Here is a 23,334-nt window from a genome sequence, read left to right as displayed (position 1 = left end):
GGGTTGGCCTTTGACTGGCTCCTTTGGAATATCCTGCCTGGTAAGTGTGTATACTTTGGAACTTGGGCTATTTTAGATAGCATATATATATATAATTTATTTATTTATTTATTTATTTATTTATTTATTTTTAAAGATTTTATTTATCTGACAGAGAGAGACAGCTAGAGAGGGAACACAAGCAGGGGGAGTGGGAGAGGGAGAAGCAGGCTCCTGGCTGAGCAAGGAGCCCGATGCAGGGCTTGATCCTAGGACCCCAGGATCATGACCTGAGCCAAAGGCAAATGCTTAATGACTGAGCCACCCAGGTGCCCCTTGATGGCTTATATTAATGATGTGACTTATGGTAAATGCCAGTTCTTGTTTGGCTGGGGTCCTGGGCCATGCTTTATTATTTTGACCTCTGTGGGGGTTGCTGAACATTGGGTAGTTAAGGTTAGTCATATGGACACTTCATGCCTATTTAACTGACCTCTAGCAAAATTTCTGGACACCAAGGCTCAGTTGAACTTCCTTGGCTGGCAATAATTTGTATATGCTGTCATCCACCATTGCTGGTACAATTAAATTCTGTTCATGTGACTCTATTGGGAGAGGACAACTGGAAACTTGTCTCCTAGACTCTGCCCTCTGTGCTTTTTTCCTTTGCTGATTTTAATCTGTAATATTTGTCTATAATAAACTATAAGTGTAAGTATAACAGCTTTTCTGAATTCCATGAGTTCTTCTAGTAAGTCATCAAGCCTGAAGGTGGACATAAGGACCTCTGATAAATATGGATAGACTTCATTTTTACTGGGCATTCAGGCCTCATTGAGGGAGGCCCTTAAAAGTGAGAAGCTGAGAAACTGAGCTTGTTTTTTTCATGTTTATGTAGTATTTATTAGAATGGCCATTTGTCCGAGACTGCAGTCACAGATTCCTGGAGTTGATCATTGAGGACATTGGGTAGGCTATTTATGGACATCTTTGTACCTCTCCTCAACTAATCTTCTCCAAGATGACTCTGCATTGAACTCACCTCTCTCCTTCCCAGCTGGCCTCCCAAAAGATAGCCTAGGATTCCTCTATTCTCTTTATAAACTAACTTCAAAGTATAATTTCTTATGACCTTCTTCTTTAGGACCTGGCTTTTACTTCTCTCAGTAAGAAACAGCTCTTGTAAATCAAAAGCTTTGATTTACAAAAGTAATATTTTTCCTGGTATGGCACAAAGAGCAAATTTTGGAAATAAAAAATAGGGTATTGGATTTTTTCATCTTTGCAATTAAAAAAAAATTCTAATTCTTTTGCAGCTAGATAGGCAATTCCTTTATGTCATGCACTGAGTCTCCCTTTTCTACAGTCTACAATATAATAATCTTCTATTATTTGATTCTTATATTCAATAAAAAGGTTTTGGCAGTTGTGGAAAAAAAAAAAATCATCCCCTTCCAGTAAAATCTGTCTTTTCAGGATTATAATTTCCCCAAGTATTGAAAAATTCTTTGCATCTCAGAACCAAATAATGACTAAATCTGTCTCCTTGACTGGGGAAATAACTTCATGTCTTGGCTTTAATGGGGAAAGAAATGCAGAGAAGAATCCAATTACTGATGAGGTATTATTTCCTTAAATTTACTACTCAGCTTTAGGACATTTTTACTTTTTCTCTTACAGAAATTACTTTGACTCATTGGTTGGCAAAGCCCAATGTTGCTAGTGTGAAATGGCTGTGTTATTGCTCATACAAAGATGTTTAGTTTCATGGCAAGTTTCATCCTTGGTAGGCACTATTGACCCTCCCCTGGAACACTTAAGGGCATGCTTTTTGAGAGGCATGATAACATGTTACACAACTCTGAGAATGCCATTCACATCCATGTAAGTTGTGCTATAAGTAGTTTTATAATGGGGCAACCTATGCTGTAAGAAGTGGCCCTGAACATGTTTCAGTTGTTTGACAGATTGATTTGTTAGAAAGGACAACTGTGACAACTATCTTCAAACATTTTAAGGCTGCTTTGTAGAAGAATTAAATGGAGGATGCCTGGCTGGCTCAATCTGAAGAGCATGGGACTCTTGATCTCAGAGTCATGAGTTTGAGCCTCATTTTGAGTGTAGAGATTTCTTAAATAAATAAAACTTAAAAAAAAAAAGAATTAAGGGGCACCTGAGTAGCTCAGTCGGTTAAGCGTCTGCCTTCGGCTTAGGTCATGATCTCAGGTCCTGGGATCAAGCCCCGCATCGGCTCCCTGCTCCAAGGGGAGTCTGCTTCTTCCTCTACCCCTCCTCCTGCTCGTGCTCTCTCTCTTTGTCTCTCTCTCAAATAAATAAATAAAATCTTAAAAAAAAATTTTTCTGTATCATTCCAGTGGCTAAAAATAGTTCTAATACGTCTATCCTATAGGAGCACATATTGCACTTAATAAAATGCAGAGGTTTTTTTACAGTCAGAATTGCTCAAAAGTAGAGTAGTTTACCTTGAAATAATTGGAATTCAATCAGTGAAAGTGTTCAAATATAGTTTGGACAACTACTTGGTAGAGATACTGTACAGAGATTCAGTCATTATAATAACATTGGTAGGATAAGATGGTATTTAAGCTCCTGTCTGACACTGAAACTCAGTGATTCAAGAGATCATTAGAATTAGCAGCACTGTGCTTAGAGATGTAAATGAAATTGAAACTCATCCTATGGCTGCCATCGGGCTATATGAAGTTGTGATTGTTATCAAGTTAAGTGTTTTATGCCTCAATTCAGACAGCTGCCGTGGAAAAAAAAGATGGATTCAAGGAGTCTGTATTCTTCTGCCAGATTTCTTATAACTAAGCCTGTGGGAGTAAGTTAGCTCAATCTGGGATGCCTGGGCGGCTCAGTCGGTTAAGTGTCTGCCTTGGGCTCAGGTCATGATCCCAGGACCCTGGGATCGAGTCCTGCATCAGGCTCCCCCAAGGAGCCTACTTCTCCCTCTGCCTGCTGCTCCTGCTGCTTGTACTCTCTCTCTCTCTCTCTTTCCCTCTGACAAAGAAATAAATAGAATCCTTAAAAAAATTAGTGCAATCTGAGGATTAAAAATCTTTAAGAATGAATGAATAAATAAATAAATAGATAGATAGATAGATAGATAGATAGATAGATAGATAGATAGATAGATATAGATATATATATATTGGCCAAGAGGCTTAAAACAAGGTAAGTCATAGCAGGACTGGGCTGGAAGTAATTCATACCTGGCATGCCATCTTCATTTGACGGGTAGTCACCTGGAACTTCATGTTGAGGAAGATTATTAGGCCTTATCTGGATTCAGCTGGAAATGTGCCATGGGTGATTAGTGCTTGTAAGGGAAAATGGTAGAATATTTAGTCTAGATATTTGCCATCTCTCTCATGCAGAATATTTGGCATTCTAGTTAGATAGAACTCATGGAATTCATCTCCTAGGAGATTTCACCTGCTAAGGGTTTCAGACCTTAGCTGTGTAGGTCCAAAAACTCAAAGCATCCAGGGTCAATTAGGTTCAAGCACTGCCTCATACAATCAGAAGATTATAATGTGCAAATTAGAATGCCAATGTAATAATTTTCAATTAGAACTATTACTGTCAAGTTGATTAAAATTCCTGTGTTTTTTAGTCAGGGCACTCAGGCTGCTGGTGACATTGAGATAGATGAGTTAATAATACTGCTTAAGACTTAGTGTATTAGTTTATAACTTTCTTTTTCCAGTGTGTTCAAATTTCACTCTAACTTCCTAAGACTACATCCTGGTTCCCTGCACTGACTGTGGTCATACATTTGTACTTAATGGCTTAGGGTCAAACTATTGTGGTGACGGTCCAATTTCTTTTGTTTTCCCAATCCATTATGGATTGGTACTTTAATAAAATGCAATATAAATGAGTTATTAGAAAAATAAAATTAAAAAATGAAAAACATAAAAAATACAAGCATTTTTATTATTTAATTCAGGGGGCATAAAATAACTTCAAAATTCTTATAAAAGTTTCTAAACCTTTACTTCTCAATGTCTAAACCATATTTCATAAGCAGAATACTTAATGAGGTGTTCAATGCCAATGAACTTAAGGAAAATTTATAATACAGTGGAGCTTAATTTTTATGCATTGGATGAACACATTACAGTGCATTGGAGCCCATGTATAGTCAATTCAGTCAGTATATTTATATTCATTAAATGAGATGAAGAGAACAGGTTTATTATTTTAAATGACCATAGAGGTCTGTAGTAGCTATATTTAATATTTAGGATATAAAGCATAGGCAATTATATTAAAGTATATAAAATGTACTTGAGACCAAGTTCTTCCTAAAATAATAAGTCAGCTCCCAAAACAACATTGTTCATATAAAAAAATTATAATACTATTTATGATATCATTTTGAGGATTAAAACTTGGGTAAAATGTGGGGAATATTTGGTTAGTAGTAGTGTCAGGAGATGTAGAACCACTGATTTGTTTTATTATCATAGGGAAATGTTTCATCGATGTATAGGAGGAATATTCATTTCATATATACACATCCCAAATCCCTTTGCTCTGATAATTGTTAACACAAAGAGACACAATGATGACTTCTGTCCTAATACCCAACTTGCAAACTCTCATCTCAGCTTTGTTGAAACTATTAAATTGATTCTGCCATTAAACAAGCATCAAGTTTTTAGCTAGCATATGAAACTATGCATTTTAGTTCCTCAGCCACTAAAACTTAGTCATTTAAATGCCACACACATCACACAGACTGGTTGAAAAGTGGACATTTTCTGGTTTCTGGCCTCACTGCTATTTTAATCTGCTATATTGGCTCTCAGGCCTCAGCCTTTCCAACCTGTTGTGGTTTAAAAAAAATTAATTTATTTTTAGATGGAGAGAGAGAACATGGGGGGTGGCAGGGGCAGAGGGAGAGTGAGAGAATCTCAAGCAGACTTCCCACTGAGTGCGGAGCCCAAAGTGGGGCTTGATCTCATGACCCTGAGATCACAACCTTAGCTGAAACCAAGAATTGGATGCTTAACTGACTGCCCCACTCAGGTATCCCTCCATGTTTACACTTTTTAAGACTCACCAACATTCACTGCAGTTTCTAGCATATTTCTGTCTTTAGGCTTGATTTCCTTCCTGCATAACACTTAAATTCCCACCTCACAAGAAGAACCCCATATTCTTACAGGTGAGAGAGATTATTATACTTAATTTTTCCTAGTGTGACCATCATTTTTCTTACTACCTGATGCCAACGTTTTGCCCTCTTTATATTGATATTTTGGCAATGGGGTAAGAGAGTCTGTATGACCTTGCAAGATCATTTCCTGTCAATGTTCAGATTTATATACCTCTCTGTGGTATATCTAGTGTCAACTAGTATAATCCAGCCCTAGTAAAACTGCAAGCTTGTTGTTTCATGCCTACTTATTTCCACAGTTGCATTCCAATATCATGCTCATCTATTTTTAGGCATAGTCTTCATATAGTGGGAATAACTTTTCTCTGCTCTACAGGGGATAGAGACTGTCTTTTTATGGAAGACTGGCTGGCTTTGTAAATGTCTGTTACAACCATAGGCCACTTCAAGCTTTATGCCTATGGTAAACTACCCAGAGATTCATTTGGAAAATTGAACTTACTACTCTAATGGTCTCTAAATGCCTTATCAACCACCAAGTCTAGGGACAGCATTGCTAATAAAACTATTTCACACTTAACATGTTTCCTTTGTGGGAATGCTTCTTCTTGGTAATTTGCACAATCCTTAAGCAAAGAAAGAATAATCATGACTGTTTATGAGGAGCAAAGACACATCTTCACTGGCAATCCCAATCTGACATGGCTCTATATACACTATCATACAATATCAATCAAACTTTGCACATGTAATTTCTTAACTCTTCTAAACCTATCTCAGATTATTTCATGAGCACCACCCTCAAGTTTAGCAATATAAAAATGGTAAACCTAATGGTAAAATGGGGTGAAACTTAATAAGTAAGAGATTCGTATTATAGAATTATCCATTCTAATATGCCTTGTCTAGCTAATCTCATATATGCTTATACATTTGCTATTAAACATACCAAATGAAAACGTAACCCATGCCATAGCTTTGGTTGACATGCTTTCTACTACATTCACAATAATTTATTGTTATTTTACAGTAAAGCTAAAGTATATATAATTCAGCATTCACTAAGGATCTACTAAGTGTCAAAAACTGTATTACTGGTAGTGTGTTATGTGAGGATGGGTATAAATATAGTTAAGAGATATCTCTAGGAGCTTATGATAAATTCTGTTATACGTAATATCAATGGGTAGAAAATTATATCCCAGTAGCAGGCTGTGATAATAATCACATAGGGGTTATAATGGAGATAATATGCAAACTGCTTTAGAGCGCAGAGGAGAGAATTAATTCTCACCTAGATGTAGGAATCAAGAAAGACTTTGAAGATGATGGGTATGAGCTGAATCTTCAGGATTGGTTGAACTTTGAAAAGTGAGGGTGAGTGAGTGGCCTGGTAGGGCAGGGTCAGGAAGTGGGGAATAGAAGGAATGGGTACATCTTTTTTTTTTTTTAAAGATTTTATTTATTTATTTGAGAGAGAGAGAATGAGAGACAGAGAGCACGAGAAGGAAGAGGGTCAGAAGGAGAAGCAGACCCCCTGCTGAGCAGGGAGCCCGATGTGGGACTTGATCCTGGGACTCCAGGCTCATGGCCTGAGCCGAAGGCAGTCGCTCAACCAACTGAGCCACCCAGGCGCCCAGGAATGGGTACATCTTGAGTAAAGGGAAAAATAGCCTCTAAACAAGGTAAGTTTTTAACTTTCTATAGGAAGTGGAATAAAATCTATTGAACCAACTGTTTTGGCTGTTCCAATGTGATCATAGCTTTGCTTGTATGGATTGTCAAATAACGGATGAGCTCATAAAAGGATATTAATGTGTCGTTTTTATTGAGCAAAGTAGCATTACAGGAAAGGTGATTTCAAAGGCACATGGCTCTTTCATTACAGCCTTCAGGGGCAATGTTTGATCACTGAAAACAGCCTGCTTTGTTCCAGATTTCTCTGATGTTTGGCATTATCCTGAATACATATGCTCTGACTTGGAAAGAATCAGTCTATAAAGATTTAATAGATTTGAGATTTGCATATTCCAAATACATGTCATGGTTAAAATGAAGTGAAAACTATTTTAATGTCTACATCCGTATTATACATAAACATGTGGTTCAGGCATATCTCAGCAAATTTTTAAAAGGCAATTACATACGTTACATTTGCTTGTTCTGAGATTATGAAAGTTGGCTATTTTAAAAATTAACCATTTTATATTTTCACTGAAGAAAAATATTGTAGGAGACATTATATTGGTGATAACAAAGGATAGGAACCCTTCAAGTTTCAGGGATTTGAAGTTGCTGTATGTTCTTGTCTCCTTTCATGGACAAAACTTTCTAGTGTTGTGTATCAGCAGCCACTTTCTTTATTAAAAATGAATTAACACCATTCTTGGGTAGAGGAAATTGAAAGTCACAAATAATTAAAGATAAATGTAAAAGATTAGTATTTGCATGAGGTTCTTTTCCTTATATGACTGAAAGAAGTGACTCCCCCCCCCCCCCCCCATAAGGAGAGATTCTTGGAAAGGGACCTGAAAAGTCAAAAGCTTGTATGGTAACTAAAACAGAGTTTTCTCTTCATAGAATTCTCTGGCCTCTATTCCTGTAAATTGATATGTAATCTCACATAAATTCATCTTTTTTTTTTTTTAATTTTTATTTATTTGAGACAGAGAGAATGAGAGAGAGAGAGCACATGAGAGAGGGGAGGGTCAGAGGCAGAAGCAGGCTCCCTGCCGAGCAGAGAGCCCGATGCGGGACTCGATCCAGGGACTCCAGGATCATGACCTGAGCCAAAGGCAGTCGCCTAACCAACTGAGCCACCCAGGCGCCCCTAAATTCATCTTTTAATTTTGAATTCCAGTGGAACCTTTGAGAGAAAGATGGCATTCCAAGTCAGGCAGTTTGATATACATTACACCTACAATTAGACACTCATTGCATTGAAATTAAGCCCAATGGACTTCAGCTAATACTCTCTTTCATGTGACAAAGAAAAATTTTACCATGTCTCTTCCCTACTTAAAATCTTTCTTTTTCCCTGTCCCCACTTAAAACATCTTCCACCTCAATGACACTGAATGCTTTTGTATGGCATGTCCTTCCTTTTCTGGTTAGTTTTGCAACAGTCTCAGGACAGAGACTTTTCCAGTTACACATTTGTAGCCCAGATCACTGCTTTCCAAATGTTAACGTATTTATGTATCATCTGGAGATCTCATTAAAAATGCAGGTTCAACACCCAAAAACCAAATAATCAAGTCAAAAAATGGGCAGAAGACGTGAACAGACACTTCTCAAAAGAAGACATACAAATGGCTAACAGACAGATCGTCATTAGCCATGAGGGAAATTCAAATCAAAACCATATTGAGATACCACCTCTTACCAGTTAGAATGGAAAAAATTGACAAGGGAAGAAACAACAAATGTTGGAGAGGTTGTGGTGAAAGGGGAACCCTCTTACACTGTTGGTGGGAGTGCAAGTTGGTACAGCCACTTTGTTTTTTATTTTTTAATTTTTTTAATTTTTTAAAGATTTTATTTATTTATTTGCGAGAGAGACAATGAGAGAGAGCATGAGAGGGAGGAGGGTCAGAGGGAGAAGCAGACTCCCCGCCGAGCAGGGAGCCCGATGCGGGACTCGATCCCGGGACTCCAGGATCATGACCTGAGCCGAAGGCAGTCGCTTAACCAACCGACTATGCCACCCAGGTGCCCCAGTACAGCCACTTTGGAAAACAGTGTGGAGGTTCCTCAAAAAATTAAAACTAGAACTACGCTATGACCCAGCAATTGCACTACTGGGTATTTACCCCAAAACACAGATGTAGTGAAAAGAAGGGCCGTATGCACCCCAATGTTCATAGCAGCAATGTCCACAATAGCCAAACTGTAGAAAGAGCCGAGATGCCCTTCATCAGATGAGTGGATAAAGAAGATGTGGTCCATATATACAATGGAATATTACTCAGCCATCAGAAAGAATGAATACCCAACTTTTACATCAACATGGATGGGACTGGAGGAGATTATGCTAAGTGAAATAAGTCAAGCAGAGGAAGTCAATTATCATATGGTTTCACTTGTGGAACATAAGGAATAGCATGGAGGACATAAGAGAAGGAAGGGAAAAATGGAGGGGGGGACATCGGAGGGTGAGATGAATCATGAGAGACGATGGACTCCGAGAAACAAACAGGGTTTTAGAGGGGAGGGGGTGGGGGGATGGGTTAGCCCGGTGATGGATATTAAGGAGGGCACGTACTGCATGGAGCACTGGGTGTTATATGCAAACAATGAATCATGGATCACTACATCAAAAACTAATGATATAATGTATGGTGATTAACATAACAATATAATAATAAGAAAACACTAATGATGTATTGTATGGTGACTAACATAACATAATAAAATTAAATTAAAAAAAAAATGCAGGTTCTGATTCAACAGGTCTGGGGTCTGGCCAAGATTCTAACAAGCTCCCAGGTGATACAGTAGACCACACTTTGGATAGCAAGCACCTAGATACATATGACCTGTTATTAAATTGGTATTAGTTCCTGAACCATAATAACTGAAAATTTAGACTTTCAGATTTTGACCTTTTTGTTTATTGGTAATCTCATAAAAATGCTGCGTGATCTGGACTTCTTTTTTTTCCCTAGTCTCCTTTCTTACCCCGTTCTTACTTTACATTTGAGACATAACAAACTACTTGAAGTTTCCAGAATGTGTCAAGCTCTTTCACATCTCGGTACCTTTTCAAATGCTGTTTCCTCTGCCTGTCCCAACATCTTGTGTTGCTTCCTTTAAAACTCAGCTCAGCTAGGGGCATCTGGGTGGCATAGTCGGTTAAGTGTCTCATTCTTGGTTTCAGCTCAGGTTGTGATCTCAGGGTTGTGGAATCAAGCCCCGTGGCAGATTCCATGCTCGGCACATAGTCTACTTGAGATTCTCTCTCCCTCTCCCTCTGCCTATTCCCACCACCCCCCATGTTCTCTCTCTTTCTCAAATAAATAAATCTTAAAAAAAAAAAAACCCTCAGCTCAGTCGTGGTCTCCTCCAGGAATCCTTCCCTAATCTCTTTACATTGTAATTGTTTAATTAAATGCTTCCAGTATTCTCTCACAATGCCCTGTATTTCTTATGTTATAACTTTCTCATAATTTATTTGTAGTGTCGGCTGACTTGTCTGCTTGCTTCAAGACAACATTTCATGGGAGGAAGAGATTATGTATTTTATCTCTGTTACCTACTGCCAATCACAATGCCTGACACATAGTAGGTTTCCATTAAAGTTTGTGGAATGAATGAGGAACGGCAGTTGATGTGTTGTAGTTATGCAATAATATAATGCAGTATATTCTTTCATGAAGTTTGAATTGGGAGTAATAACTAAAGTCATAAAAAGTTAAGTACAGGATGAGATAATACTGAAGATATAAAATGTTAGTATGTGATTAATTGCCAAATGAGGATCATAGAAAATAACTGTTCGAAGTTCACTGGATTGGAAAATGTCACTATAGATTTATTACTGTGTCTTTAATATCCCAGTTGTTCCGCAAAAGATTTGAGATAGCTGACAACACTATGTATGGGAGTTAATGAGAGGTATGAACACATACATAGTTAAGGGAATAGCATTAGAAGAGGAGGGAGTTATGGAAGTATATACTCAGAACTTGAGGAGCAAATATACTAGCATATTTGCAAAAATAGTCCTTATTCAATAATGGGCAGTAAGAAAGGTGTGCTGGACTTCCATTTCCACTCTCTACCTTGGAGGCTGACTTCTGTGGTGGCATCAGTAGCTTCCTTGTCCTCTGGCTTCTGGCTGAATTTGGCCAAAGGAAGGGACGTACCCTGGCAGAGGATCAAATGGAAGGAGAAGAGTGAGGTCAGGATATTTATTTTCCTGTGTTACCTAGAACTGGCTGTGCCTCTGTGTAAATTGCCCCTTTGTTAAAATCTCCTTAAATTATTCTAATTTGAGTGTGCCCCCTGTTCCCTGTTGACACTCTGATACAATCATGGAGTTGTTTAATGTTAGATTGGATGCCCGGCTTAATAACTTTTATGATAACCATTTATGCTACAAAAATGTTTTAGGTGCTGTATATCAGGTAAGATTCTATGAGGAGGGGGTTCAGTAGAGAAGAATTCGGAAAGCAAACCAACCTGAAATCTCATACTTATATTGTTCACATTTTAATGTGGGATAGAGGATATAACTCATATTGGAGGTAGGGAAAAATTGATATGTTTAAATCCCCACAGTTCTATAATATTTTTTTTACGTCAACCTTTCATTTACTGTTCAGTTGTAAAGTAATAATGTCTTAGAGATGCAATGTTTGGGTTGTTCCCTTTTTACTTGGGGTAGATTATCCAGAATTTTTGCCTCTCTTTTCTGTTGCTCATTTTCTGGTTATTTCAGTGCACACTCTTCTTCCATCAGGAGATAGAAAAAGAAAATAAATGGATGAAAAGCTTAGCTTTAGTATCTATGATAAGAGGTTTGTTAGGAAAGAGACTGAAATTCTAAACTAAAATGAAGCTTTTCAGTTTATCTGGGCTGGTCTGCCCCCTATTGCCATAAAGATACCAAGAGGTCTTTCCAGCTTGTCAAAAATCAAGAGATACAATGGACAGAAAGTCTTATATTCATGATGATGAAGAGAAACGGGTTTAATAAATAGATAAGATGCTCTTAATATAAGGCCCTGGTGTATAGACTCTGTCTTTGAGTCTTGGATTGCATTACAACCTTGTTTGCAATACAAACTTAGATCATTGTTGACTCATATGAGCCTAATTCTGTGACCCAGCAAAAATAGATCATAAATCCCAGCAATGGAAGGCGTGTTTGTGGTTTGACCTTGGAATGATGAGCTAAAGGTGCTGAGGAAACCATGAATCTACTTTACAATAATAACAAAAATAAGGTTGTTTATACTTTGCCCAGTGGATGAAGTGAAAATCTAATATTTTTCTTGGTACAAGCTGTACATTTTACCAAGCTTGATTAAATTCCTGTTTAGTAGGTAGCTAGGAGAGGAACTGAATAAAAACAATATATGAAGCTTTCAACTCCTACTTTGTTCTTCCTTATTTAATTCTTTTTAATTTATTTTTATTTATTTATTTATTTATTTATTTATTTATTTTTAAAGATTTTATTTATTTATTCATGAGAGACAGAGAGAGAGAGAGAGGTAGAGGGAGAGGCAGGCTCCCAAGGAGCAGGGAGCCCGATGTGGGACCCCATCCCAGGACCCTGGGATCATGACCCGAGCCGAAGGCAGACGCTTAACCATCTGAGCCACTCAGGCACCCCTAATTCTTTTTTTAAAGGCTGTTTTAACTCTTCCTTTTTTTTAGGTTCCATTTATGAAATGTTTGGAAATGAATGCTGTTTGTCAACAGGAGAAGTGATTAAAATTACTGGTCTCAAAATTAAGAAGATCATAGCTGAAATTTGTGAGCATACTGAGGGTTGTGAGTCTTTACAACCATTTGAGCTGCCTATGAATTTTCCAGGTATAGTATTTTGTAACCATTTCACATTTATAAAACTATTGTTAATATACATCTATACAATTGAAAACAAGTGGTAGCTTTTTTTCACTCTAGGGTAGTGGGTGAAAAAATTAGAATTCTTTTTTATTTTTTTATATGCAGTGTTAGGTTTCAGGTGTACAATATAGTGATTCAGCAGTTCCATACATTACTCAGTGCTTATCTTGATAAGTATACTCTTAATCCCCTTCTCCTGTTTCACCCATCCCCCCACCTCTACCTCCCCTCTGGTAACTATCAGTTTATTCTCTATAGTTAAGAGTCTGTTTTTGGTTTGTCTCTTTTTTCTTTGTTTCATTTGTTTTGTTTTTAAATTCCACATATGAGTGAAATCATATGATATTTGTCTTTCTTTGACTGACTTATTTCACTTAGCATTATACTTTCTAGATCCTTCCATGTGCAAATGGTAAGATTTCATCTTTTTTATGGCTGAATAATATTCCAGTATATATACACCACATATGTATACACCACATCTTCTTTATCCACTCATCTATCAGTGGACACTTGGGCTGATTCCATAGTTCCATAGTTTGGCTATTGTGAATAATGCTTCGGTAAACATAGGGGTGCATGTATCTTTTTTAATTAGTATTTTTGTATTCTTTCGATAAATATCCAGTAGTGGAATTACTGGATTATATGGAAATTCTATTTTTAATTTTTTGAGGAAACTCCATACTGTTTTCCACAGTGATTGCACCAATTTGCATTCCCACCAGTAGTGCATGAGTGTTCATTTTTCTTCACATCAGTGCTTTTTAAGGACTAATAAAAGGCAAATTATTTTTCCCCTTTTTAATAAATATCCTTCACTTAGTACTTAATATTTTCTGTTAACAAATACTTAATGAGTTCTAACTGTATGCATTACTTGCTATTCTAGTGAGAATGAAGGAATCAAAAATACTTTACAAAGTTATGTAGGACTAATATCTCTTAAACATATTTACTCTCTTTATTCCTATTGTAAGTAGAATCTTGCTCCCTGGATCATTGCTAAACTTCCCAGTAGGATCCTACTGACACATCTGGTTGCTCTTCTTTTTCTAGTTAATTCTACTCACCCTTCCCAAATTAGCTCAAATATCATATCTTCTGGAATACTTCTGCTGATGCTCTAACCTACTCTGGGTATCTCTCTTTTATGTTTCCATATATCTTGTTCACCAATAGCATTGGGTAGTCATTAATGATTTTCTTATTTGTCTTATTCTCCAGACCAGGTGTTGGCAAATGTTTTTTATAAAGAAACAGATGGTAAATATTTTAGATCTTGCTACCAGATGATCTCTGTCACAACCATTCCAATCTGATGCTGTAACATGAAGGAAGCTGTAGATGATACATAAACTAATGGACATGGCTGTGGTTCAGTAAAAATGTATTTACAAAAATAGGTGGCCAGCAGAATTTGGCCTGTGAACTGTAGTTTGCTGACCTCCTCTAGACTAAAACTTTTTGACAAATAAAGTATGACATATATGACTTTATATCTAGTTCCAAGCACTTTTTCAGTAGTCATTTACTGAATGGATGAATGAGTGAAATGAGTGAATAAATGATTAGTGGAAGAGAAAAATCTAGTAAACATTTACAATATGATGTGATTTGTGGTGCAATTGAAATATCCATGGGTTCCAAAAAAAAAAAAAAAAAGAAGGAGGAGGGGGTGGGGGAGGAGGAAAGAAGAAAAGAAGGAGAAGGAGAAGAAGAGATATGCATGGGTTCCATGAGAGTCTTGATAAGGAATATCTAACTCTAGTTGGTCATGTTTCAGAACATGGATTTTGGAGTCATTATATATATTTGAATTCCAACTCTGCCACTTCTTAGTTGTATAACCTTGCCAATTTACTTACTCTCCTCTCATGTAAAATGGGAATAATAATACTATCTATCTTGTAGTGTTTTGGGGAGGAGTGAATATTGAAATATGTTTAAAGTGTTCACAATGGTACTTCGTATAGCAAGGACTATAAAAAGTGTCAGGTTTTATACCATTATTATCAAGTGGAGTCAAGTTTTTCAAAGCTTTTGAAAGAATGTTATACCTGAGCTCAGATTTGGAGAATGAAAATAAATTAGCTATGTGAGAAGAGGATTCTTCCAAGTTTTCCAGTATCTTCTTCCTTTCAACTGGAATCTTACCTATTTTTCAGTTCTGTTTACTCCTTCCTTACCCCCATCCTCTATAGCAATGGTTCTCAAACTTGGCTGCACACTGGAAATCACCTAGGGAGGTTTAAAATATCCTGATGCTCGGGCCAATTGCCTGAGATATTTTAATTTATTTAGTCTGGAATAAAGTCTGGTTACCAAAGTATCTTAAAGTGACCAGGGTGATACTAATGAGCAGTCAAGGTTGCAAACCATTGTTTTATGAGAAGCTTTCCTTGAGTATTCTAATTGAATGTAACAATTCCCTTTTTGAATAACTATACTCTTTCATGCCCTAATCATTGCATTTATCACATTTTGAATGTAATTGAGGTTATTTGTGTGCTTGTCTTAGAGGACCAATTGCTTAACAGCTTACAACATTGCTGACAACAGAATCTGAATCTCATTTACTGTTATAATCCCCACAGTGTTTAGGAGAAGATGTAAATAATAAATATTTATTAAGTTAAAATGACTAGAATCTTCTAGTAGAAGGAGTGTTTCTTATGAGAGTAGTGAAAACACTTAGCTTTTTTTGGAATTTGTATTATATTATTTATATTATATTATATTATATATATTATATATTATATATATTATATTATATTATATTATATTATATTATATTATATTATATTATATTATATTATATTATATTATATATATTACTATAGGGGAATTAGCTCACATGATTATGGAGATTGGCAAATCCAAAATTTGCAAAGCCAGTTTCCCACTTAGCTTTTGACTAGCAGTTTAATTTGGGGAGTTGCTATTTAGAATTTTTTGAGTTTTCAGTTGACATGATCAGCTTGTATCAATTGAGCAACAGTTAGAAAAATTTATTTACAAAATTAGTTTTAATGTAAAGATCAGGGCTAAAGTGGAGGGGAAAAGTGATAGGTGATGATTACAGAATACTTTCTTTCAAAGAGGATCCCAGATATAGAAGTAATTCTTCTACCTCAGCACTAGGGAGAAAGAGAAATTAAGGCCATTAACATTTTTTTATTAATTTGAACAGAAACATCTCTTTTTTTAAACTCTATTTAACATCCTTTCTTTTTTGGGAATTTATGAAATTTTCTTTTGTTACTGATTCTAATTGCATTTTGTTGAGGTCAGAAGACATACTTTATATGGTTTCAATTCTCTTAAATTTTTTCAGACTTTTTTTATGGCTTAACGCATGGCCTATCCTGGAGAATATTTCATGTGCACTTGAGAAGAATGAGTATTCTGCTGTTGTTTGGTGTAGTGTTCTACACGTCTGTTGGTTTATAGTATTGTTCAAGTCTTCCAGTTCCCTGAGAATCTTCTGTCTAGATCTATCCATTATTGAAAGTTCCAACTATTACTGTCAACTTTTGCTTCATGTATTCTGGGGTTATGATATTAAGTGTATATGTGCTTATAATTGTTATCTCTTCTTGATGAGGTGCCCCATTCTTTGTCTCTAGGAAAATTTTTGTTTTGAGCTTTATTTTGTCTGATATTAGTGTAGTTGCTACACTTTTCTTTTGGTTACTATTTGCATGATCTGTCTTTTTTTAATTTAAATCCAATTAGCCAACATATAATACATCATTAGTTTTTGATGTAGTGTTCAATGATTCATTAATTGCATATAACACCCAGTGTTCATCACATCACATGTCCTCCTTAATGCGCATCACCAAGCTACCCCATCCCCCCACCCACCTCCCTTTCCACAACCCTCACTTCGTTTCCCAGAGTCAGGAATCTCTCATGGTTTGTCTCCCTCTCTGATTTCTTCCCTTCAGTTTCCCCCCCTCCCCCTACGATCCTCTGTGCTATTCCTTATATCCCACATATGAATGAATCAATATGATAATTGTCTTTCTCTGATTGACTTATTTCACTTACATAATACCCTCCAGTTCCATCCATGTTGATGTTGATGGTAGGTATTCATCCTTTCTGATGGCTGAGTAATATTCCATTATATATCTGAACCACAATTTCTTTATCCATTCATCTGTTGAAGGGCATCTCAGTTCCTTCCACAATTTGGCTATCGTCGACATAGCTGCTATGAACATAGGGGTGTAGGTGCCCCTTCTTTTTACTGCGTCTGTATCTTTGGGGTAAATACCCACTATTGCAATTGCTGGGTCATAGGGTAGTTCTATTTTTAACTTCTTGAGGAACCTCCATACTGTTTTCCAGAGTGGCTATACCAGCTGGCATTCCCACCAGAAGTGTAAGAGGGTTCCCCTTTCTCTGCAACCTTCCCCTTTCTCTGCATCCTTGACAACATTTGTTGTTTCCTGACTTGTTCATTTTAGCCATTCTGACTGGTGTGAGGTGGTGTCTCATTGTGCTTTTGATTTGTATTTTCTTGATGGCAAGTGATATGGAGAATTTTTTCATATGTCTGTTGGCCATTTGTATGTCTTCTTTGGAGAAATGACTATTCATGTCTTCCCATTTTGTGACTGGATTATTTGTGTTTTTTTGGGTACTGAATCTAAGTTCTTTATAGATCTTGGATACCAGGCCTTTATCTGTTATGTCATTTGCAAATATCTTCTCCTATTCTGTAGGTTGTCTTTTAGTTTTGTTGACTGTTTTCTTTGCTGTGCAGAAGCTTTTTATCTTGATGAAGTCCCAATAGTTCATTTATGCTTTTGTTTCCCTTGCCTTTAGAAATGTGTCTTGCAAGAAGTTGCTGTGGCCTAGGTTGAAGAGGTTACTGCCTATTCCTCTAGGATTTTGATAGATTCCTGTCTCACATTTAGGTCTTTCATCCATTTTGAGTTTATCTTTGTGTATGGTGTAAGAGAATGGTCCAGTTTCATTCTTTGGCATGTAGCTGTCCAATTTTCCCAGCACCATTTATTGAAGAGACTGTCTTTTTGCCATTGGATATTCTTTCCTGCTTTGTCAAAGATTAGTTGACCATAGAATTGAGGGTGCATTTTTGGTCTCTCTGTTCTGTTCCATTGATCTATTTGTTTGTTTTTGTGCCAGTACTATGCTGTCTTGATGATCACAGCTTTGTAATATAGCTTGAAGTCAGGCATTGTGATGCCCCCAGCTTTGGTTTTCTTTTCCAACATTCCTTTGGCTATTTGGGGTCTTTTCTGGTTTCATACAAATTTTAGGATTGTTTGTTCCCGCTCTATGAAAAATGTCGATGGTATTTTGATAGGGATTGCATTGAATGTGTAGATTGCTCTGGGCAGTTCAGGCATTGTATCAATGTTTATTCTTCCAATCCATAAGCATGGAATGTTTTTCCACTTCTTTGTGTCTTCCTCAATTTCTTTCATAAGTGTTCCCTAGTTTCTAGAGTACAGATCCTTTCTCTTTGGTTAGGTTTATTCCTAGGTATCTTACGGTTTTTGGTGCAATTGTAAATGGGATTGATTCCTTAATTTCTCTTTCTTCAGTCACTTCATTGTTAGTGTATAGAAATGTAACTGATTTCTGTGCATTGAATTTGTATCCTGCCACATTGTTGAATTCCTGTATGAGTTCTAGCAATTTTGGGGTGGAGTCTTTTGGGTTTTCCACATAAAGTATCATGTCATCTGCTGAGAGAGAGAGTTTGACTTCTTCTTTGCCAATTTGAATGCCTTTTATTTCTTTTTGTTGTCTGATTGCTGAGGCTAGGACTTCCAGTACTATGTTGAACAAAAGTGGTGAGAATGGGCATCCCTGTCATGTTCCTGACCTTAAGGGAAAGCTCTCAGTTTTTCCCCATTGAGAATGATGCTGTGGGCTTTTTGTAGATGGCTTTTATGATATTGTGGCATGTTCCTTCTATCCCTATACTTTGAAGAATTTTAATCTAGAAAGGATGCTGTATTTTGTCAAATGCTTTTTCTACATCAATTGAGAGGATCATATGGTTCTTGTTTCTTATTAACGTGATCTATCACACTGATTGATTTGAGAATGTTGAACCACCCTTGAATCCCAGGAATAAATCCCACTTGGTTATGGTAAATAATCCTTTTAATGTACTGTTGGATCCTATTGGCTAGTATCTTGGTGAGTATTTTGGCATCCATGTCCATCAGGGATATTAGTTTGTCACTCTCCTTTTTGATGAGGTCTTTGTCTGGTTTGGGGATCCATGTAAGGCTGGCCTCATAGAACGAGTTTGGAAGTTTTCCTTCCATTTCTATTTTTTGGAACAGCTTCAGTAGAATAGGTATGATTTCTTCTTTAAGTGTTTGGTAGAATTCCCCTGGGAAGCCATCTGGCCCTGGGCTCTTGTTTTTGGGGAGGTTTTGATTACTACTTCAATTTCCTTGCTGGTTATGGGTCTGTTCAGATTTTCTGCCTCTTCCTGTTTCAGTCTTGGTAGTTTATAAGTTTCCAGGAATGCATACATTTCTTCCAGATTGCCTATTGTGGCATATTGTTGCTCATAATATGTTCTTAAAATTGTCTGTATTTCCTTGGTATTTGTCATGATCTTTCCCCTTTCATTCATGATTTTATTAATTTGGGTCCTTTCTCTTTTCTTTTGGATAAGTCTGGCCAGAGGTTTATCAATCTTATTAATTCTTTCAAAGAACCAGCTTCTAGTTTTGTTGATCTGTTCTATTCTTCTTTTGGTTTCTATTTCATTAATTTCTGCTCTAATCTTTTTTATTATTTCTTTTCTCCTGATTGGTTTAGGCTTTATTTGCTGTTCTTTCTCCAGGTCCCTTAGGTTTGATGTTAGCTTGTGTATTTGGGATTTTTCTAATTTTTTGAGAAAGGCTTGTACTGCTTTGTACTTCCCTCTTAGGACCACCTTTGCTGTATCCCAGAGGTTTTGAACTAATGTGTTTTCATGCTCATTAGTTTCCATGAATTTTTTAAGTTCTTTAATTTCCTGGTTGACCCATTCATTGTTTAGCATGATGCTATTTAACCTCCAAGTGTTTGAGTTCATTCCAAATTTCCTCTTGTGATTGAGTTCAAGTTTCAAAGCATTGTGGTCTAAAAATATGCAGGGAATAATCTCAATCTTTTGGTGTCTGTTGAGACCTGATTTGTGACCCAGTATGTGATCTGTTTTGGAGAAAGTTCCATGTGCACTCGAGAAGAATGAGTATTTTGTTGTTTTAAGATGGAATGTTCTGTATATCTGTTAAGTCCATCTGGTCCAGTGTGTCATTCAAAGCCTGTGTTTCTTTGTTGATCTTCTGCTTAGATGCTCTGTCCATTGCAGTGAATGGGGTGTTAAAGTCCCCTAGTACTAATGTATTATTATCAATCTGTTTCTTTACTTTGGTTATTAACTGATTTATGTAATTGGCTGCTCCCATGTTGGGGGCATAAATATTTACTATTGTTAGATCTTCTTGCTGGATAGACCCTTTAAGTATTATATAGTGTCCCTCTACATCTCTTACTGCAGTCTTTGGTTTAAAATCTAATTTATCGAGGCGCCTGGGTGGCTCAGTAGGTTAAGCATCTGCCTTCGGCTCAGGTCATGATCCCAGGGTCCTGGGATTGAGTCCCACATTGGGCTCCCAGCTCAACAGGGAGTCTGCTTCTCCCTCTACCTCTGCCTGCCGTGCTGCCTACTTGTGCTCTATCTGTGTCAAATAAATAAATAAAATCTTTAAAAAATAAATAAATAAATAAAATCTAATTTATCTGATATGAGGATTGCTACCCCAGCTTTCTTTTGAGGTCCATTAGCATGGTAAATTGTTCTCCACCCCTCATTTTCAGTCTAGAGGTGTCTTTAGGTCTAAAATAGAGTCTCTTGTAGACACGGGTCTTGCTTTTTTATCCAATCTGATACCCTGTATCTTTTGGTTGGAGCATTTAGCCCATTTACATTCAGAGTAACTATTGAAAGATATGAATTTAGTGCCATTGTATTGCCTATAAAGTCCCTGTTTCTGTAGATTGTCTCTGTTACTTTCTGGTCTGTGTTACTCTTGGGGTCTCTTTTCACTTACAGTATCCCCCTTAATATTTCTTGTAGGGCTGGCTTGGTGGTCACAAATTCTTTCTGTTTCTGTCTGTCCTGGAAGCTCTTTATCTCTCCTTCCATTCTGAATGACAGCCTTGCTGGATAAAGTATTCTTGGCTGCATGTTCTTCTCATTTAGCACCCTGAATATATCTTGCCAGCCCTTTCTGGCCTGCCAGGTTTCTGTGGATAGGTCTGATGTTATTCTGATGTTCCTCCCTCCATACATAAGGAACCTCCTCTCCCTAACTGCTCTCAGGATAGCTTCTTTTTCTCTAAGATTTGCAAGCTTCACTATGTAGGGGTGTGATCTATTTTTATCGATTTGGGGAGGAGTCCTTTCTGCCTTTTGGACATGAATGCTTGTTTCCTTCCCCAGATTAGGAAAGTTCTCAGCTATGATTTGCTTAAATATACCTTATGGCCCTCTCTCTCTCCTCACCTCGGGCACCCAGTAATTCTGACATTGTTTCATTTTAGGGCATCATTAATTTCTCAAGCCTTTCTTCATGGGCTATTAGTTATCTTTCTCTCTTTTCTTCAACTTCTTTCCTTTCCATCAGCCTGTCTTCTAGGTCACTTATTCTTTCTTCTGCCTCATTTACCCTAGTTGTTAGAGCATCCAATTTAGACTGCATCTCTTCATAGCAAGTTCAGCTTGATTAGATCTCATTTCCACCCTTTGAGATTCTGTACTGTCATTTATGCTTTTTTCAAGCCTAGCTATTAATTTTATAATTGCTATCCTGAATTCCATCTCTGATATCTTATCTATATCCATATTGATTAGCTCTGTGGCAGAGAACATTGCCTCTGCTTCTTTCTTTTGTTGTGAATTCCTTCTTCTAGTCATTTTGCCCAGAGACAGATGGGTGAGCTAATGAGCGGAGTCCAAAATATCAACCACGACCCAAGCAAAATACACCCTCGACAAATCCAAAGTGGTCGGAAGCCACCACAGAAAAGCATATGAAACCAAACCAAACCAAATCAAACCAAAACAAAACAAAGGGGTGAGGGAAGAGAGACTATAATCTCGCAGGGTGGACAAAGCAGGGTGATCCACTTGTTCTTGTTCCTGATTGAATTTTGGTCTGTGTGTTAGAAGACACTACATCCCAAAATTGAAAAAAAAAAAAAAAATATATATATATATATATAAAATTGAATAGAGTGAAAAAAGGACTAAAATGAAGCATGTATCTATAAAATGTAGATGCAAAAAATAAACATTAAAAAGCGACTTAAAAACATAACTTGGGTAAAATAAGAATCTAGTTAAAATGGGAAAAAGGTAAAAAAAGGAAATGGAAAATTTTAGACTGAAAGATAAATGAGTCATAATGAGAACACCTGGAGCTCAATATACTATTTTCTCCTGGTGCTACAGTTTTATTCTTGTGGGTTCCATAAAGTTGTAGTCCACCTGTTCTTCCAGTCTGTCTTCTCGGGGAGGGGCCTGCTGTGCTGTTTCTTAGATGTCTTTCCCTGGGCAGAGCTGCCTCACCCCTTGTCAGGGGTCTGGGCTCAGTGTAAGCTAGTCGTCTGTGTGACTTTTGTTCCCTGGAGGCTTTCCACACCTCTTCAGAGCATCAGAGCAAAAATGACTGTGCCAGATCTCCAGCCCAGAGGCGAAAGATCCTCATTCCACCTATTCAGTAAACCCTCTGGGACAAACAGTTTTCACTTTAGTGTGTGCCAAACTCCACAGACTCTTGTAGTGCAAGTCCACTGCAGTCCTCCTGAGGGGAGTCCCAGGGACCCCTGAGTGCCACTGCCCTTTGTGTCCTTGGGACTGCGAGTAGTTGCGGGCTCATGCATGCAACCTGCTCTGCTGCTCTTGAGTCACGGCTGGGTGCTGTTCCACTGTCCTTTCCAGGGGCCGTCCCCGCTCTGAGAGCAGTTGCCTGGTCGTGGGTGCAACCATTTCGCCCCTCCCAAGGGATGGCAAATGGCCTGCACATTCCAGTCCTTTTCATGGTGCTCATGCAAAGAGCGGTCACCGGACTGGCCTGGCTCGCCGTTTATGGCAACTCGAGCTGAGACCCCTCCTGGGCTCGCTGACCATAACCACTTTCTCTGCTCCACTGCTTGGGCACTCTATCGGTTCAGGCACCCCTTTTCATTCTGTGTCTCCTGGGATCCTGAGACCACAATGACCCACATAGAATTCTGCCCTTTTCATCCCCTGAGCCCTTTTCAGAAAGGGATGTCTCTCACTGGAGCAGATTTCTAAGGGTTCCGATTTTGCACTCCAGTGTTATATCACTCTTCAGTAGCCAGCTTATGGAGGCTCCCTTCCCCCCTCCATTTATCTTCCAATATCTCCACACAGATTCACGACTCTGCACCTCCTATCTTGCAAAAAGCAGTCGCTTTTCTATTTGTACAGTTCCAAATATATTTTCTTACATCTCAGGCTGAATTCATGGGTGTTCAGAATGGTTTGATGGATATCCAGCTAAATTCAAGGGACCAGATGAAACGAGGTCCCCTACTCTCCA

The 23,334-nt window shown here is 37.6% G+C and overlaps 1 protein-coding gene across 1 annotated transcript in view; it reads left to right on the top strand.

Annotated features, from left to right (window-relative positions):
- Positions 1 to 23,334, top strand: part of THEMIS (thymocyte selection associated) — a 187,634-nt gene that overhangs the window by 35,666 nt on the left and 128,634 nt on the right. The window contains exon 2 of the mRNA XM_045865441.2: positions 12,518 to 12,676. Coding sequence (XP_045721397.2) covers positions 12,518 to 12,676 — 159 coding nt within the window. The remainder of the gene's footprint in view (positions 1 to 12,517; positions 12,677 to 23,334) is intronic.

The sequence above is a fragment of the Mirounga angustirostris genome, unplaced genomic scaffold (genome assembly GCF_029215605.1).
Source record: "Mirounga angustirostris isolate CCGP_5_RB_7025 unplaced genomic scaffold, mMirAng1.0.hap1 SCAF_8, whole genome shotgun sequence".
Taxonomy (NCBI): domain Eukaryota; kingdom Metazoa; phylum Chordata; class Mammalia; order Carnivora; family Phocidae; genus Mirounga; species Mirounga angustirostris.
Note: the sequence above shows the minus strand (reverse complement) of the source record. Positions and strands in the feature narration are given on the sequence as shown.